This window comes from Euprymna scolopes, chromosome 29, assembly GCF_053919585.1.
Source record: "Euprymna scolopes isolate OS-2025 chromosome 29, ASM5391958v1, whole genome shotgun sequence".
In the NCBI taxonomy this organism is placed as follows: domain Eukaryota; kingdom Metazoa; phylum Mollusca; class Cephalopoda; order Sepiida; family Sepiolidae; genus Euprymna; species Euprymna scolopes.
The window spans coordinates 38,899,607-38,918,394 of NC_136510.1; the positions used below are offsets into that span (position 1 = coordinate 38,899,607).

General features: G+C 34.6%; 1 protein-coding gene and 1 long non-coding RNA gene across 11 annotated transcripts in view; one reads left to right on the forward strand and one right to left on the reverse strand.

Moving 5' to 3' along the window:
• Nucleotides 1-18,788, reverse strand: part of LOC145252608 (uncharacterized) — a 103,354-nt gene that overhangs the window by 71,653 nt on the left and 12,913 nt on the right. The window contains exons 1-2 of one of the 4 annotated variants that reach the window (XR_013863630.1): nt 12,500-12,723; nt 2,691-2,907 (exon numbers count right to left, since the gene is read on the reverse strand). This is a non-coding gene — a long non-coding RNA (uncharacterized LOC145252608). Of the gene's footprint in view, nt 1-2,690; nt 2,908-12,499; nt 12,742-18,788 lie in introns of those variants that run through there. The other 3 variants (XR_013863629.1, XR_013863632.1, XR_013863631.1) reach the window with 3 other exon arrangements.
• The window catches only part of LOC145252605 (PRKCA-binding protein-like), a 102,164-nt gene that overhangs the window by 18,661 nt on the left and 64,715 nt on the right, over nt 1-18,788 (forward strand). The window contains exon 1 of one of the 7 annotated variants that reach the window (XM_080112308.1): nt 18,180-18,436. The exons of 3 other annotated variants lie outside the window; for them this stretch is intronic. In XM_080112308.1, coding sequence (XP_079968434.1) covers nt 18,240-18,436 — 197 coding nt within the window. In that variant the 5' untranslated portion in view covers nt 18,180-18,239. Of the gene's footprint in view, nt 1-18,179; nt 18,437-18,788 lie in introns of those variants that run through there. 3 more of the 7 variants (XM_080112310.1, XM_080112306.1, XM_080112305.1) reach the window with 3 other exon arrangements.

Genomic DNA, 18,788 nt, shown 5'->3' on the forward strand with positions numbered 1-18,788 from the left:
ACAATAATTAAATGAATGATTTTGCACTACAAAACAGGTGCTATCAAGAATTGTGCATGTCAACTTAAAGGAAATAAACGGTAAGATGGTTAACATATTAAAATTTGGAATATAGACTTTTGTCATTTATTTGTTGTCTGCTCTGTAATTACATTGAACTTCATAAATTAAAGGATTGGTATAAATAAAAAGTGAAATATAATTGAAGAAATTTATTGTTGCATATGTATATATATATATATATATATATATATATATATATATATGGCAGAACTGGTAAATAATGAAAGCTTGAAGAAGGTGCTCAATACTATTGCAGAGCAATATAATATAAAATAATATATAAAATATATATATATGGCAGAACTGGTAAATAATGAAAGCTTGAAGAAGGTGCTCAATACTATTGCAGAGCAATATAATATAAAATAATATATAAAATATATATATATATATATGGCAGAACTGGTAAATAATGAAAGCTTGAAGAAGGTGCTCAATACTATTGCAGAGCAATATAATATAAAATAATATATAAAATATATATATATATATCATCAGCTGACTATAACGAACTCATCATTCTATCATAGCCACACTGATAAGTTGTAGTGATGGTGAAACATGTCTGTGCATAACTATTTCATCTATAAATAAATGAATAAAATAAACAATGTGTATATATATGTATACATTCTTAAAAATGGAGTAATAATGCATGTGTAAGGGAGGAAACTCATGCACATATAATTGGAGGCAACTCTTCAAGACTCAGAGGAGATAATATAAATAACAATAAAAATATTATGCCATAGATATAAATATATATATATATATATATAGTCATCCACATACAGTACTGTTTTGCTGTATCACAGCTCATCAGTGCAGGTAGACAGGCAACTACCTCAAACCAGGATCGAAACGCGACCACCCAAATGACAGTCAAGGCTTCTCACCATTATGCTATATCGCTGCTGCTCTGCAGGTAGTTAATTAACAATGTTTTGATATCATCCAAATGCCTAAGCTCAATTTGTTTACACAAAGAGCATCGCTTAATACGCTAATGGCAGTTTGTATATCACTTCCCAACATGCTTAACCCAAGATAGGGAACATTATAGTCATCCACATACCGTACTGTTTTGCTAGACATGCAACTACCTCCAGCCAGGATCAAATCCAACTGCCCAAACGACAGTCAAGGCTTCTCACCGTTACGCTATATGGATACTGCTGTGCCGGTAGTGAATTAATGATGTTTTAACATTGTCCAAATACCTATATATATATATATATATATATATATATAAAGAACAAGTAGTTAATAAAACATGTTAAAAAAGCACTTTGAAAAAGAGTTAAAAACATTTAATTTTAAAAAGGAAGCACAAAATAAGTGGATAGTCCTTAATCCACAGAGTTTCAAAGAAATACTTTCCTTCTCATCAGAGGGTAAGATTTAGCAATATGCGGGATCAGATTTTGCTTGCAAAAGTATTTAATGAAACTACAAGTAAGTCATAGATCTTACTTGGTAACGAATAGTGAAGCAGAGGGAATATGGTGAAGAAAAAGGTGATTTCACGTGAATGGATAGTCTGGTGAAGGGTAAAATATCCAATAACGGTAAAATCCAAAATTAAAAATCTAAAAAAGTTGGTTGAGTTTCCATTTCCACAAGTAAAATCCAAGGGAATCGTGTAATTGGAAGATTGTCCAAAGTAATCCAAAAGGCAGAAATCCGTGGAATAATTCACAAATGGGTACAAGGAAAAGGGAATGAGTTCAAATAATATTAAAAGGAAGATAAGATGTGCGTAAAAAAATGAATTTAAAACGACTGTCAAGGCTGGGCTAATTTTATATATATATATATATATATGAGCAAACAGTTAATAAAACATGTTAAAAAACACTTTGAAATGAGTTAAAAACATATTTGAAAAGGAAACACAAGATAAATGGATAGTCCTTAATCCGCGGAGTTTCAAAGAAATACTCTCCTTCTCATCAGAGGGTGGGAATTAGCAAAATGCGGGATCGGATTTTGCATGCAGAAGTATTTGATGAAACAACAAGTAAGTCAAAGATCTTACTTGAAAACAAAATAAGTTAAGCAGAGGGAATATAGTAAAGAAAAAGGTGATTACGCATGAATGGATAGTCTGGTGGAAGATAAAAAATCTAGTGACGGTAAAATCCAAATGTAAAACTTCAAGAAAGTTAAAAGAATTTCCATTTGTACAAGTAAAATCCAAGGAAATCCTGTAATTGGAAGAAGATGGTCCATAATAATCCAAAGGCAGAAATCCATGGAATAATTCACAAACATGTGTACAAGGAAAAAAAAAAAAATATATATTAATAAAAGAAAAATAAGATGTGCTTTTCACTCTACTTCCGAGACATAACTATAAATAAAAAAGATCTAGGAAGAAAAAAAAAAAAAAAAAAATATATATATATATATATATATATATATATATATAAAGGTCATTCCAAAAGTAAGGCCTCCTATTTTTTTAACTAAAAAACTAAAACATTGAAGAGCTACGAAGAAGGGAGTGGTACCATTAAACCAAACAACCTTTTGTGCTCCAAAATTTATTTTTCTACATAGTCACCACCATTCTCAATGCACTTTTGCCAGCTTCTTTTGATGCTTTGTTTGTAAAAGTCTAGAGGGCACTTTGTCATTCACATTTCTGTTGCCACTCTGAAATCGATGAACCCATCTCCTAATTGTGCTACCATCAACTGCATTGACTTCGTAGACATTCAACCGACTCCAGTGAATGTTGAGCATTTCAATTTCTGCATGGAGGAAGTCAATGACTCGTCTCTGTTTCTGACGTACGTCCATGATAAGGGTTGCTTTTGTAGAGTCTCACACCATCAATATCTGCAACAGAAAAATGAAACTTTCAGGTCATGAATGCATAAGTTCAGTCATCATAACAATTCAATTTGCAATCCCCTCTGGTCCATTTGGGCAGAATAAAAAATATGAGGCATTAATTTTGGAACATCCTTCATACATCAATAAGGAGAATAATTTGAAAGAATTGATTTGCTACTTTTTTTTTTTTGTTTCTTTTTTCATCCAAATAATTTGATGGTTTCTTTTTCAAAGTTTACCATTTTTCTCTTGCCAGATCAACATTCCTTGAAGCTGAAAAAAGGTATGAAAAGAGTGCACGTACACGCACATATAGGGTACACGTTTTGTATTTTTTTTAATATCCCAACACGGGTTACTATATTAAAAAAAAAAGAAGTGTTTTACAAGAAGAAAAAACATGGAGGTTTAAAGTAAAAGGGAATCTAACCCTATAGTGCACACAAATGATAAGCAATGCATTGGGTCGATCGTATGTTATCTTTTTTTTTTTTTTTTGCCATTATTATGCATATATGACAAGGATTATTTTCACTCGCATGATGGTGAACGGGATGGTATTACAGCAAGCCCACACATTACCACATCTCCAATTTACATCTTTTTTTTTTTTTGGTGTGTGTGTGGGTACTTATACAATATAGGGCACAAGTGAAAATTGCATTTCAAGTAAAAACACTCTGATATTTTTACATTTCATGCAAAAATATGTATCTTCATCAAAAATTAGGAAAAAATTATCGAGTAGAATTTCAGTTAAAGATAAAAATCAGTTTTCTTATTTTGCCGATCCGCTATTCATTATTACTTGGCCCTGGTTATGACCTTAAACTATATCCGATGGTGAGGCCCCAGCTTGCGGGCTTTGGGGAGTGTGGAGCCACCCTTTAATTGCCATTGCTCCCAGGTCCACTCTGACCCGGAGTGGTAGTACTTGTTAGTGTCCAAACTATAGAAATCGACTTAAAAAAAAAACAAATATAATCTATTAAAAAAATTTTCTTCAAAATCACTGGATTCAGCATTAAATAACCTGAAAAGGGTTGATATACCATTAAACAAACAAACAATCATTATTACTTGGTTAAATAACAGACTGATTTACCTCCCTTTACAGGATTTCCACTCTTATTAGAGAGAATATTCTAAAACTGATTTAAATAAAATTCGAATTGATAATTTTTTCCTTCTTCTTTATGCAGATATACTTAAATATATCAAAAAGTTTTCCTGTTAATTTATTTGTAACTGTGATTTTTACCTATGCCTCATACTGTTTTAGCATTTTTTTTTTCAAATCTTTTTTTTTTTTTTTTTTTTGTATTTCCATCTGTTTGATGAAGAAATTTCAAGATAATCAAGAAAATATGGAGGTTGAGTTGGCGATGAAATCTCGACATTCAACCTCAATAGGTTTCTTTATCCTGCAAGTTTTCAGCATCTCTGACTTCCGACAACTCTTAGTCAATGTAATAATATTTATGAAAGTACATAATCTCCCCCCCCCCCTCTCTCAGGAATAAATAAAAAAAGTTTTCGCAGTATGTATACCCATGATGGAAAGAAAATATCATGCACCAAAAATCATGTAAATTGAAGGAACTAATTTTATGAAAAAAGAAAATCAAATTTTATGGCTTAACGACAATTTACGACCATTTGAGACCATTTTATGAATAGTTTGAAGGACAAAGGAGATAATTCCAAATAATTCGAACTTTGAACAATATTAGAAAGCCATTCTTAATGTGGGGATGGAGAGAGGAGCATTGGAAAAAAAAATGAAATTCACTGTCGGTTAATTCCTCTTCAGAAATAGTTTTAAGTCGGTCTTGTACATCATTGTAATGCCTATGAATTCCCATTAATTGCTTAAAAATGATTTCCGTTATAATAATGAAATTACTTGATCAATTTATGCGATTTTTGGTATACGCTATTTTCTTCCCATCATGGATACATATCATCATAAAGAGTTTTCTTTGTTTTGTTTTTTTCTTGACGGGGGAGGGGGGTAACTTATGAACTTGCACCATGATATTATTTAAAGCTTAAAAAAAGCACAGAAGTGCAAAATCGTCATAGATAACATTGAATACATACTACATGCACCATTGCCATACAGTAATATCATTTAAAGTGACACGAAACACAAAGGGAGGCAACTATGAACAATCTGTGTTTTGTTGCTCTTAAAAACTCGAGAGGTAACAGTGGTGAAGTGGGTAATGATGCAGACTGGTGACCCGGGCATGCCAAATTCGAATCTTGTCAATCCCATAGCATCACTTTTACTTATGGATGTTGGCAACCTTCATGTGGTCCCTCCTGTAAGTATCTGAATCCAGAAACAGTTAAAGAAACCATTGCAGACAACAGAATCAAGTCAATCAAAAATGTCATGCCATGCTGATTCATAAGAATTTATGCTACTTGTGCAGTTTATAGACCGTGCTGAAATAATAATGTTACTGTATAGTCATACTTTTTTTTTTTTTTTTTTTTTTTTACATAGGAATCACCACATTATCAAGGCCAAGAGGCCACTCAAGGGTAAGGGTTAAAGATTGTACATTAGAAATTGGACAATATAGTAATCATTAGTAATGAAAATTTGGAAAATTTGATAACTTATATGGAACGGCTCATCAAGAACTTATTTACATTAGACTTGAAGACAACCATATTGTAGTCAGCCGGAAAGCAGGAAAACGGAAGGCAATTCCACAGGCGCACAGTTCTAAGAAAGAAGCTTTGTTCATGGAATCTACGTTTAGGTTTAGGCACAGATAAAGAGTGGGGGGAATTATTGATAGTGTTTACAGCTAGACGGTTGTTTCTTGTGAAAGTTTGGCGAGGGGGGACCATAGATTGAAGCTCAGTGTTATCCTCATCTTCGTAGTTGTTGTTGTTGTTTTACCACGTTCCTGTCAACTCATCCTCTGGCCTTCTTCAGGTGATTAACCGCAACAGGATAGGAATGCTGAGTCTTGTAGCTGTATCCCTAGTAATTACTGCCTTCCATAGTTGTTGTTGTCTCACCATGTTTTGGCCAAATAATCATCTGGCCTGTTTTGGGTAGGATTGAAACTGCTATCTTCAGACAGTGCTCACCTAGAACTGTAGAGACTCAACACCTCTATCCACTGTGCCACAGAACCTATAACCCTTATCCCCGAGTGGCTTCCGGGCCTTGATAAGTGGTGACTACCTTGTAAAAAAAAAAAAGTATTAAGACACAAATTATGAAGCCTCATCTCAAAAGATTTAAAAAAAAAAAAAAAAAGAAATAATATATAATAACGTTATTATTTAAAAAGCCATTCTTAACATGGGGGAGAGAAAGGGGGGGGGCGCTTTGTTTACTATTCTGTACTTTCGCCTAACAATTTAATAAACAAAAAAGACCAGAAGAAGTTGAATTTTGCTTGAAAATCCTATCTAAAAAAAAAAATAGCATGATCCTTAAACCGCATAAGCACCAAATAAAAACCTAATAGAAAACTCTTAGTTACATTGCACTTATGAAGTCTGTAAAATATAAGCATACTGGTGCACAGGTAAAAATGACACAGGTAAAAATGGCACAGGTAAAAATGGCACAAGCAAATAAGAAAAAATGGCATAAAATGAGAACTTAGAGCATTGGTTCCCAACCTTTTTCTTAGACGACTCCAGTTATGCACCTCAAGACATGACTGTGACTCCACTAGTTTTAGTTGTAAATGTGTTATCTATATCTTAATACGGTAGCGTGTGCGTTATTTTCTGTGTCACGCTAATATCCAGGTCGTTTAATTGTTATGTACTTCCATTTCTTGTAATAAATAATTTTACCAAGAATTCTTCATAAGTTTTGATTTTAGTTTCGATTACAACTGGAGGAACTAAAGTTATATATATATTCATCAGTTTGGGATTGAATGAAGAACCCTTGGTTCTTTTGTGTGCAGCTTAGAACATGTTATCTTTTTTATTTTTATTATTTTTTTTATATTTTATAATGTTTAATTTTTAGCGTGGAGGCCAAAGATATACTCAGCATTGATTGGGTGAGAGGGAGGAACATTTTTGCATTACAGCAACATTTTTGTGATTTCATATTGTTTAACACACTTAGTGGCATCTTCCGAAGATGAATGAAGACAATGGTATAGTCTACCTCTAAACATTTAACACATTTTTGATATTTCTTTTTTTATATATATAATTTCTGTAATTTTTCAGATTATAAATACAGCAAAACATATTTCCATTTCATGGGTAGCAAGTGCAGAAGCAGACCCCACAATAATTCTGTACACACCTAATCAAAATGAAATATATTTACCATGATGGCTACTAATGCTTTAACTGTCTCTCTCTCTCTCTCTCTCTCTTTTTTTGAGTCCTGTTTTTCCTCTTCTCTTTGAATTTTCTCTCTCGCATTAACATTGATTTTTGTTTTTTGAATTTGCTCTTAAATGCTATGCCTTTTTTCTAGAGCCATAGTCTAAAAAAATACTTTTTTCAGCAAGAGTTGCCTTTTAAAAATTCAAAAATTCTGCCTACAAAATCAACTAAAATTATGCATTTAAATGCGATATTTCTTTCAGATCTCAAAGCCGAAAATTAGAACGACATATCAAATTAAAATAAATGAAGCATGCATGGTCCCCCGTGAGTGCACAGTGAACGAGGCATAAAAAATGACTAAGTTCAGCATTTGCTCCCCCCCCCCCTCATTTACCCCCAAAAGTTCAAATCCTGGTGAAAATGAACAAACGGTGCAGTTTTAGCTAAATTTGAGTTCTGCACCATGCAAAAAAAGAAATGACTAAGCCCATCATTTGCCCCCCTCTCATTTAGCCCCCAAAGTCCCCAATTTGAGTTCAGCACCATGCAAAACTGCTAAATAGACATACACAGAAAATTTTGAACAAATATAGTAAAATAGTCCTCAAAAATGGAGTGTTTTCATTAGCCCTAAAAGAGCTCCTGGAGCACACCCAAGAGTTATCATGAAGTATAGACAAACAAAATCATATAGAAATCTGTTAGTTACAACTTTTCAGAAAGTTTTATAAAAATCCAAGGCAACAATTTTTTTTAATAAGCACAAAAGAGTTAATTTTAGCCATTTTAACCTCAAAGGCACCCCTAGATGGGGGGGGGGGGTTAACCGGAGTTTTCCCGGAAAATCTGTTCTGTTATTTTTTACTCATATCATGTTTAATGTTTGTGCAAAATTAAAAAAAATTCCAAGATGTAGTTATTGAGAAAAGTGTGGACAGATGAACGGCCGAACAGACAAGGGTGAATTTACAGGTCCAACCTCCTTTTGTTGGGGGGGGGGGAGCAAAAAAAAAAAAAAATATATATATATATATATATATATATATATATATATATATAAATATATATATAAAAATTTCATGACCCATCCTTCCTCATTCTTGTTAATAGACTGTGAGTAGGAGAGGGACCTATCACCATTTTTTGCCCTAGAAAAAATTTTTAAAATGTTAATTGAACTTATAAGTATAATACTTGTTTTTTTTTTTTGTTTTTTTTAATAGCGAATAGAAAGCGTATTGTGGACGCATTTTCAACAGCCCCGTAACTCTTGCTTTCCCTATTTTGTCTCTCCGTCCTCATTAACCATGAGTAATGTTTCTGACAAAGAGAGAAGAAAAGGCTGTATACTAGGTTAGCATTTTTTTTTTTTTTCTAGGTAGTCGCTTGAGATGTCTTTATTTTTCCGTTTCTATTCCTATGCTTGCTGCCACGTTACTAATAACGATGCTGGAGGTAAGCGTTTTACCTGGCTGATGTTATCCACCTGATAGTAACCTGGACATTGGATTAACCCTTGAGGAGGCTGTTCTATCAACAGGTTCAAGGTACTGGTGCTATGGTATTTCCATTTGGTAAATGGATTCTGGACCATCCAGCAGCTTTTATTATCAGTTAGGTCCATAAAATAACTGAAATATATTATCTATATCTATCTATCTATATCTATACTCCTATGAATTCGTTTTTCTTTTGTGTGTATTGATAATCATATTAAAAACCCCTTTTTCTATTTATTTAAAAAGAAAATATAATTTTCTTATATATGGAGTGTGGAATTGGATTCACTAGCAAAAGATCTAGCTAATTTGCGTATTCTTTTAAACATTCATTTTAATTAATTCCCTATTAGTTGCTTCGGTTTTCTAATGGGATAATCATCTTTAGTTAACTATTGCGTGTAATTATATTCATGCAGATATTCTACATGATTAATACTTGCATAATATTTGCGTAAAAACTTTATAGCAAACGCAAAATTCTTTCCATATATATTTATGTATATGTATATATTTTTGTTTAACAAATTTTGCCTACCAAACTCCTCCTAGAGTTTTTGGTCTACAGACATGAAACTTCATATATAAGGTATTTGAATCCATGCAAAACTTTATATTTTGGTTTTAGCCTGGAAAAATCGGTGCCAAAGTGTGAAAATTAAAAAAAAAGAAATTTGCCAGGTGAAGGTCAGACGCTGACATTACAAATGCAGAACATAGTAGCTATTGGTTCATGTTTTAATTTTTAGCCTTGCAGTAAACATGTTTTCATAGCCCAGTCATTGACGGCAGAGGCAAAATAAATCGTGAGCTGAACGTTTTGCTTTCGATTCTCGGTGGTGCCACAGGAGTCTTTTTTTAATACTTTTTAAATCATTACTATATATTGCATCCAATCTATCTATTTATCTATTATATATATAAAAGTGAGTGTGCATGTGTGTGTGTGTACATTTCCCTACTCTGTCAATTTTCAGTCTACAGACTCGAAATTTGATATACAGGGTACTGAGATTTGGAAAAATCTTTGTAATTCGTTTTCGGCTAGAAATTTGGCTGTTAAGGAGTCGAAATTCAACGATTTGACCTTTGAGAACTCTACGAAAGTCCTCCGCCAATTTTGGGTCTAAACACTTGAAATTTTAGATATTGGACATGGAAAACACATACTAAAATCTTTCGTTGACATCTATGCTGATGACACGACTATCTATGGCAACACATTAAAGGCCGTAAATGATGATGTTCTCTCTGATTCTCTCTCCTCTGATCTTGAGCACGTGGTACAGTGGGGGAAGAGGTGGCTGGTTACCTTTAATGCATCTAAGACCAAGCTCCTATCTCTACATCATAAACGCTCTGATCCCAATCTGGCATCAATTGAAATGGATGGCTCTCGTCTAGGGGAGGCCCCATGTTTTGATAGGCTTCTGGGTTTGACCTTTATTCCTGATCTTAAATGGAACACATACATCAAGTCTGTGGGCAAGGTCGCTGGGAAAATGGTAGGATGCTTCTACCGCTCCAGAAGATATCTCATTAATGATGCAATTCTCTATCTATATAAAAGCCAAATACGTCCAAGGATAGAGTACTGCTGTCACATCTGGTCAGGAGCTGCTAAAAACAGCCTATCCTGCCTTGACAGAGTACAAAATAGACTTTGTGGCTTGGTGGGGGATGCCCTTTTCTCTTCCCTGCAACCTCTTTCCCACAGAAGAGACGTAGCGAGCCTATCTTTGTTCTATCATTATTTCCATGGCAAGTGCTCGTCTGAGTTCCATTCTCTGGTCCCCCCTCGCCAATCTTTTTCAAAAAACACTCGACTAGCTGAAACCACCGTCAATAATTTCCCCCACTCCTTATCTGTGCCTAAATTAAAACGTAGATTCCATGAACAAAGCTTCTTTCTAGGAAATGCATGCCTGTGGAACTCTGTTCCACTTGCCTGTTTCCCTCCCGACTTCAACCTGAATGTCTTCAAGTCCAACACAAACAAATTCCTGATCAACCGCCCCCTTAAGTAATGACGCTTTATCAATTCTCCAATACTATTACTACACTATCCCATTGATTATTGTACGTACAATAACCCTTCTCCCTGAGTGGCCCTTGGGCCTTAATAAGTGGTGAACTCCATGTAAAAAAAAAAAACAAAAAAAAAAACTTCATTTGAACCCAAAACAATAAATGTTAAGGGGTTATAATATGGGTCAAAGTTTTTAAAAAATTGACCGTTGCTTTTTTTTTTTTTGCTCAACATACACCTCCAAACACCTGGGCAACGCCGGACTGAAATGCTAGTATTAATGAAATTCATTAAAAAAAAGTTATATTTTTCATAGAATTTAAAGACTCTTCTGATTTTTCTTTTTCTTTTTTTGATTCCATCCAGGGTCACTTGGGGCAATTATCAGTTAGGTCCATAAAATAACTGAAATATATTATATTAACGAAATTCATAAAAAAAAACAAACAATTTTTCTTTGTATCATAAAACAAAAAATTAAACAACGAATATTTCAGTAAAGAATGTATTTTTTAAAAAAAAAGGTATAAACATAAAAAGGACTTTTATTAGTATTTTTAAAAAAAATAATTATTTGTTTCTTTTTGTTTAAGTTATTTGTTGTTTTATCTGTTAGAAACGCAGAGTCAACAAGCAAGTTTTTTTTTTTTTTTTCCAGAACAACACCATGCTAACAGTTTTTTTTTTTTAATTATTGCTTGACCTCATATTGCAATTGTTATTTCAAACTTTTCTTTCAAGGTAAAAGTTTTAAACATGAATACATTTTTCTAATACGTTTCTGAATTTTTAGATGAGGATTGGTTATTCATATTATTTGGATTCTTTGGCCTACTATTCTCATCTTGAGTGTTGTTTTCACAATGTTTCGGTCGATAGAACCTCCAGCCTTCTTCAGGGGTATCTTTTCTAACTCTGGAATGTTTCTATCAAACTCGAGAATCTGCATTGAATTTCAAATGGATCCCTTTATTTTCTTCAGGGAGGTAGCACGTTTTCATTCTATCGGCTATGACTGGATAGAGATTCTAAGTAATTCACTATTGTACCAAAAAAATACAAGATAATGATAAATAAAAATGTTTTATATATTAGTCAATTTGTGTATATCAAAAAGAGTCGTTGCAATAACTACCTATGTTTCATGTTTTTGAATTTTTTAGATGAGGATTGATAATTTTTTTTTTCTTTTTTTTATTTGGACTACTTATCTCATCATAACGTTTCAATTGATGTAACCTCAGACCTTTTTCAGGTGTATCTTGTCGGACTTGGCAAGCTGTACGGAATTTTGAATGGAACCCTTTATTTAATCCTTGCAAGAAACTGTGAAGTGACAAATAAAGTACCAAATAAAATTCAGTTCTACGTGACACGGTTGAAGGTTCAATCCTCAGTGCAGTTAAGAATACAATTGCATATTACTTAAGACTTCTGCCTGGTCATGGCTGATGGAATCAGATCATGCTATCCCGATGGATTAAATAAAGGATTCTGTTAGAAATTCCATGTAGATTCCAAATTTTGACAAAATTATTCCTGAGTTTAACAAGATACTCTTGAAGAAGGATGGAGGTTACATTGGCCGAAACTTGAGAATAACACTGAAGATGAGAAGAATAGTCTGAAAAATTTAAATAATATTTACGTTTTGTTGATACTATAGAGTTTTTTGTGAATAATGGAATGATGCTGAGCATTTTCTGAGATGTGCTTACGAGATTAAACTTACATGGATAGCAGAAGTGAGTCGAAGCAAGCAGTAGAATTTGCCGTCGATGCAATTCGTGGCAGGCTGTCGTCTGCAAAAATAAACAGCTTTCCTGTAATTTTCCCATTTAAAGTCGAAATGTAAAATGCTTGCATCGTTGGAACTATTTTGTAGCAAGGAGGAGGACAAAAAAAAAATGTGCGGAAAATGAAAAAAAAAACACCTGGTGTCAACGAACGAATAAATCTTCATCTTGACGTTTATTGATTTCTTTTGTTTCTCTCTTTTTTTTTTTTGTTATTTTTATTTTTTAATTAGAATAATTTCTTTTTTTTTTTTAAATCGTTATTCTCATCATCATTATATTCAGTTTAACATCTGTTTTGCATACTGGCACACGTGGAGCAGCTTTTAGGAATTGACTATCAAACCAGCCTATCTCTGGCCAGGCCTTTATTTATCCCTCTTTCTCTTAAATCATTGTTTATCACGTTCTTCTATGTTTTCCTTGGCTTTCCCATGCCACCTCAACTGTTCTACATCTGTTACATAATGTATGACCCTACGTTAGATGATGATTACATCTGTTAGTGTTAGTCTTGGTAAGGCTGAAACTAAATACAGGTCGAAGTGACACAAAGTTTGGGAAATAAATCAGTTTCCCACAAAAGATAACAAAAGAGACGACCTTGAAGTTAGAGAAAGTCAAATGGATCAAATTAGAGTAAAACCAAAGAGACCAACAATTGAGTAGTTCGGTAGAGACCGTTTCGCATGCACGCAGTAAGTGACTATCTATATAAACTGGTTATCCTCCCTCAAATTACCTGTAGTTCTTACATAACCAATGCTTATAAATACCACATACAACTGAATTGCACTCGACCTCTTTTCCACAAACTCTTTGGTTTTACTCTACTTTGATCCATTTAACTTTCTCTAACTTCAAGGTCGTTTCTTTCTGTTATCTTTTGTGGGAAACTGATTTATTTCCCAAACTTTGTGTCACTTCGACCTGTATTTAGTTCGAGCCTTGCCAAGACTAACACTAACTGATGTAATCATCATCTAACATAGGGTTGACATGATGCATAACATGACAAAGAAACAAAGGTTTACAATCAGTCTGCCAATAATGCTGTAATAACAGAAAGGAAAACTTTGTTAATCGCCAAGAGTGTAATGCCCCTTTTTTATATCTATGTTCGCTGTGTCCATTTATTCATTCTTGTCCAGATGAGATGCTGTCTGCTGATGATTTAGTACTTGCCTATAAAACAATGGAAAATATTACTTGTGAAGTTAAAGACTCAGAGGAATGCTATGGAAAATAAAAGTCTGAGAGTGAATATTACCATAACCAAAGTGATGATAAGTGGTTGTAGTGTTGAAAAGCCTTCCCCTCCCCCCTCAAAAAAAAAAAAAAAGAGAGGAAAGCTCAGTTTGTGGAAAAGGGATCGAGTGCAATTCAATCGTATGTGGTATTTGTAAGCATTGGTTACACAAGAACTACAGGTAGTTTGAGAGAGGATAATCAGTTTATATAGATAACCACTCACTGCATGTGTGCAAGACGGTCTCTACCGAACTCCTCAATTTTTGGTTTACAGACTTGAAACTTGATGTTTAGGGAATTCGGATTGTGGAATAACTATGACTTGGTTTTTTAGTTAGTAAAAATAGCCGCTAATAGGTCAAAACTGAAAAATTGGAACTTGGCAGGCATAAGTCGACTTAATGTGTTTTTCTATGCATGTGCAAAAATGCATTGATATGTTAAACTGTATTAATTTATGAAGTTTAGATATCCATCTGTTCTTAGCTCAAGTTTTTCTTTTTTTTTTAAACAGGAATCACCATTTATCAAGGCCCGGAGGCCACTCGAGGTTAAGAGTTAATGGGTATACATTAGTTATTGTGATTATAGCATAGTAAACATAAGTAGTGCGAATTTTGTAAATTGGATTACTTAGGGGGCGGTCCATCAAGAACTTGTTTACATTGAACTTGAAGGCAATCAGATTGCAGTCAGCTGGAAAGCAGGCAAACGGAAGAGAGTTCCACAGGCATGTAGTTCTAAGAAAGAAACTTTGTTCATGGAATCTACATTTAGGTTTATGCATAGATAAAGAGTGTGGGAAATTATTACCGTTTGAAAGCTAAATGTTTTGGTTCTAATTCTATCTGATGGAACTGAAGACATTTTTTAACTTTTGAAATCACTACTAGGGTTTGTATTACTGTACACATAGATTTGAAAAAGTTGTCCAAAAACAAATATATAACAAATAAATGTTATCAAAGGCAAGATAAGTTACTTATCTACCTAACTGGATATGTTTTTAGTGTTTTTATTCAATATAACATGTTTATTCAGCTTGAAAAACATATAATGTTTACCGATGTATTGGAAAATTTAAAATGGTGTCCGACTGTCTCTTTGACACGGTAAGTTTTGGAAAAGGAGTTAAAAATAAAAAAATATGCAAAATACTATTAAAAACCTACCAAATATATGTCAGCCTATGTCACGGTAGCATATAGTGAGCAAGTTTTTAACCGTATTTTGTCTAGTTTTTTTATTTATAACTCCTTTTCCCAAACTTACCGTGTCAAAGAGAGAGTCAGCCGACAGGTGTTTCTTGTGAAAGTTTGGTGAGAGGGGGGGGGGGGCAGAGATTGGAGCTCAGCTGAGCACTTGCTATGAAAATAACGATAAAGCAGAGACAAACTCGCAACATCTCTTCTGTGAGAAAGAGGTTGCAGAGAAGAAAAAAGGACATCCCCTACGAGGCTACAAAGTCTATTTTGAACTCTATCAAGGCAGGATAAGTCCTTTCTAGCAGCTCCTGCCCAAATGTGGCAACAATACTCCATCCTAGGACGTACCTGGTTCTTATATAGATAGAGAATTGTATCAGCAGTGAGATATCTACTGGATCGATAGAAGGATACCACCATTTTTCCAGCGGCCTTGGCAACGGATTTAATGTATGTGTTCCATTTAAGATCAGGAGTAATGGTCAAGCCCAGAAGCTTGTCAAAACATGAGGTCTCCCCAAGATGAGAGCCATTCATTTTAATTGATGCCAGATGGGGATCAGAGCATTGATGATGTAAAGATAAAAGCTTGGTTTTAGATGCATTAAAAGTAACAAGCCACCTCTTTCCTCATTGTACCACTTGCTCAAGATCAGAGGAGAGAGAATCGGAGAGAACTTGGTCATTTACGGTCTTAGATGTGCTACCATAGATAGTAGTGTCATCAGCATAAATGTTTACGAATGATGTAAGGATGTGATTTGGAAGATCATTAATGTAGATCAGGAAGAAAGTTGGGCCCAGGATGGACCCCTGAGGGACTCCAGCATTAATACTGAGAGCTTCTGATTTCTGTCTATCAACCACTACTCTTATGAACCTATCAGAGGGAAATGATTTAATAATTGAGAAGACATTTCCAGCTATATCGTAGCTGGAGATCTTGTGAAGTAAACATTTATGCCATACCCTATCAAAGGCTTTTGATATGTCAAGAGCAATTGCCCTAGAAAGGTAGCCTCCGTTGAGAGATTTGCTAATCCTATGAGATATAACTGTAAGCACATCAGCTATAGATCTAGCAGAACGGAAACCATATTGTGTGTCACTACGAAAGTTATTTGAGCTGAGATGGTTGATTACTTCTCTATTTAACACAGATTCCAGTAACTTACTCATGACGCACAGGAGACTTATTAGCCTGTACTGAGAGGGAGATGAGTGATCACCTGAATTCTTAAATACAGGGCATATTGATGAGATTTTCCAGAGTGATGGAAGCAATTCTCCTTAAGACAATGTTTTAACAGTTTTGTATGTATGGGCGCTAGTTCTGGTTGAAGTCTTTTGTGTACTGTAATTGGAATACCGTCAGGGCCGGTTGCTTTACTGGAATCAAGGTTCTTGATTAGCTTGGCAACATCACGTACAAATATTTGTATATCACATAGCGTGTTTTCTGATACAGGAGGAAATATTGGAGGTTGGCGGCCTTCATCGCAAAGGGTAGAATTAGCTGCAAAGTTTTTGGCAAAGAGTTTGGCTTTGTCTGATGCTGACGAGATTGACTCAGGTCCATTTATGATAGTTGGGATAGAGCCCACGCTTCTGTTCAGGATCCTGTTTGCTATTTGCCAAAACTGGTGGTAACCAAGCCGCTGCTCAGCTACTTTGGACTTGACGGACTGAGAATACAACTCTCTTGCATTCTTAATTACTTTTTTACAGTGGTTGCTGACAGTCCTGAAAGCGGCTTTAGTCTCAGTACATCTATTACATTGGAAGCAATGGAAAAAGTGATTTCTGTGCACAATGGCAGCAGCACATTCTGAAGAGAACCACGGCTGGCTATTAGGTTTTTGCTGGAATTTTATCAAGGGTATGAAACGATCTATACCTACAATTAACCATTCCGTCAGATCTGATACTATAGAGAACACATCCTTTTTAAACATGGAACGCAGAGGTAGATCTGATATAATTTGAGAGAAAGACCTAACCGGAGATATGTTACTTTAGAAGTCAATTTATTAAAGCTGTCCAACACATGCCAGTATTACATTAACAGATATTAAACTGATGATGATGAATGTTATAATAAAAATAAATATTTTGTAAATAAAATTCAATTAAAACTGTTAGGGATATTTTAAGTGGCGTAGTCCGTAGAGTAAATGTGGTATTGTGGTGATTGGTGAAGTGAAAGTGATGGACGAATAGTAAAAGAATGTGTCTCATTAAGATTAGGATAGACGGAAGATAACCAACGACGTACTCCTCCTTTCTTGGCACACATATTTTAATGACCTTGTGTCTAATTTGTAAATGAAATTGATTTTTAAATATGAATAAATGGTTCAAAGTGTAGTATATATATTCTGTCCTCGATCAGAGGAGAAATTCTTCTCACCTGGACCAATAATTATTGATGTCCTATTCAATGTCTCCTCTTATATAATTTAAATTACAACTATTAGATTGAAAACTCTTTTTTGGACCCTATCCAAGAGGGATAGGCTAGTGGTAGATGCATCATGATAGCTTCTTTCCTCAGATCACTTGCTGTTGGTATTCGATCCCTGTTCCCTGTTTCTCCAACTGTACCAGTATGAAAAATTTTAAATGTAATGTGAACGAACACCTTGCTACCACCTCTGGACTTGTTCAAAAAATGGCTTTTTTTTTCTGTTGTTTTTTTTTTCTGTATGAGACTTGTCCTGTGCAGTTGTAAGAGGTTCACCTTCCCAGGCTTTGCATTCTCTCTTTGAGAATGGGATTAGTTCGTTGTTAATTGCCTAAGGCACGCTTGCTGGAGGAATGCCGACTGGGCTATCCAAACATTTAAAAATAATATATTTTTTTTTGTAGGTCAGAGTACTCCTCCTCAGGTTCGGGGTGGGGGGTGACTGTGCAATCACACTTTCCGACCCTTTTGTCACATTTCTCACCGCGGGAGATAGATAAATATTATTTTGTTGCACAACTCCCCACTTGGTATGCCCTTATAAAGCTGACCTTTTAATCATAGTAGTTCCTTACGTCTCAGTGGAAATATGTATGCCTTGTTTAAAAAGTTTTTTAAAAAATCCTGTCATAGAAAAAATAACATGTTCGCATACTTTACAGCATATGCTTCGTGTGTGTGTGTGTGTGTGTGTGTGTGTGTGTGTGTGTGTGTGTGTGAGAGAGCAAGCGAGCGAAACGTACATCTGTTACCCTAATGATTACGCCCGCTCGTGTCTCGGGAGGGAAACAGTGTCCATTATTATTTTATTATTTTTTTTCCGGGTTATTGTTGTTGTTGTTCGAACAGATGTCATTTTCCCCCTGGCAGTACCAGCGACTGCCACGCATGGACCTCGACGACTATTTTTCAGACAAAAACAAGCACGCCCAGTTACCATGGGAGGACACTTGGTGAGTGTTTTAAGCTCCCGGTAGGGCGAAAACGAAAAGGGGGCACCCCTTCTCGTCTCTTGCACTATTGACCAGTGTGTTCCTTAGTTCCATGCCACTTGTTTGATTTGTTTATAACCCTAACCCACCCACCCTCCATTCTAGTAATCAAGTATCTTATTTTTACTATATATATATATATATATATATATATATATATATATATATATATATATATATATATGAGAGAGAGAGAGAGAGAGAGAGAGAGTAAAATGAAAAACACACACACACACACAAAAAAATTTTAAATTAGATCATATCACTACTTTTTCATTCGGGTTTTAGTTTTGTTGTAATTCTTAAAGGTGGT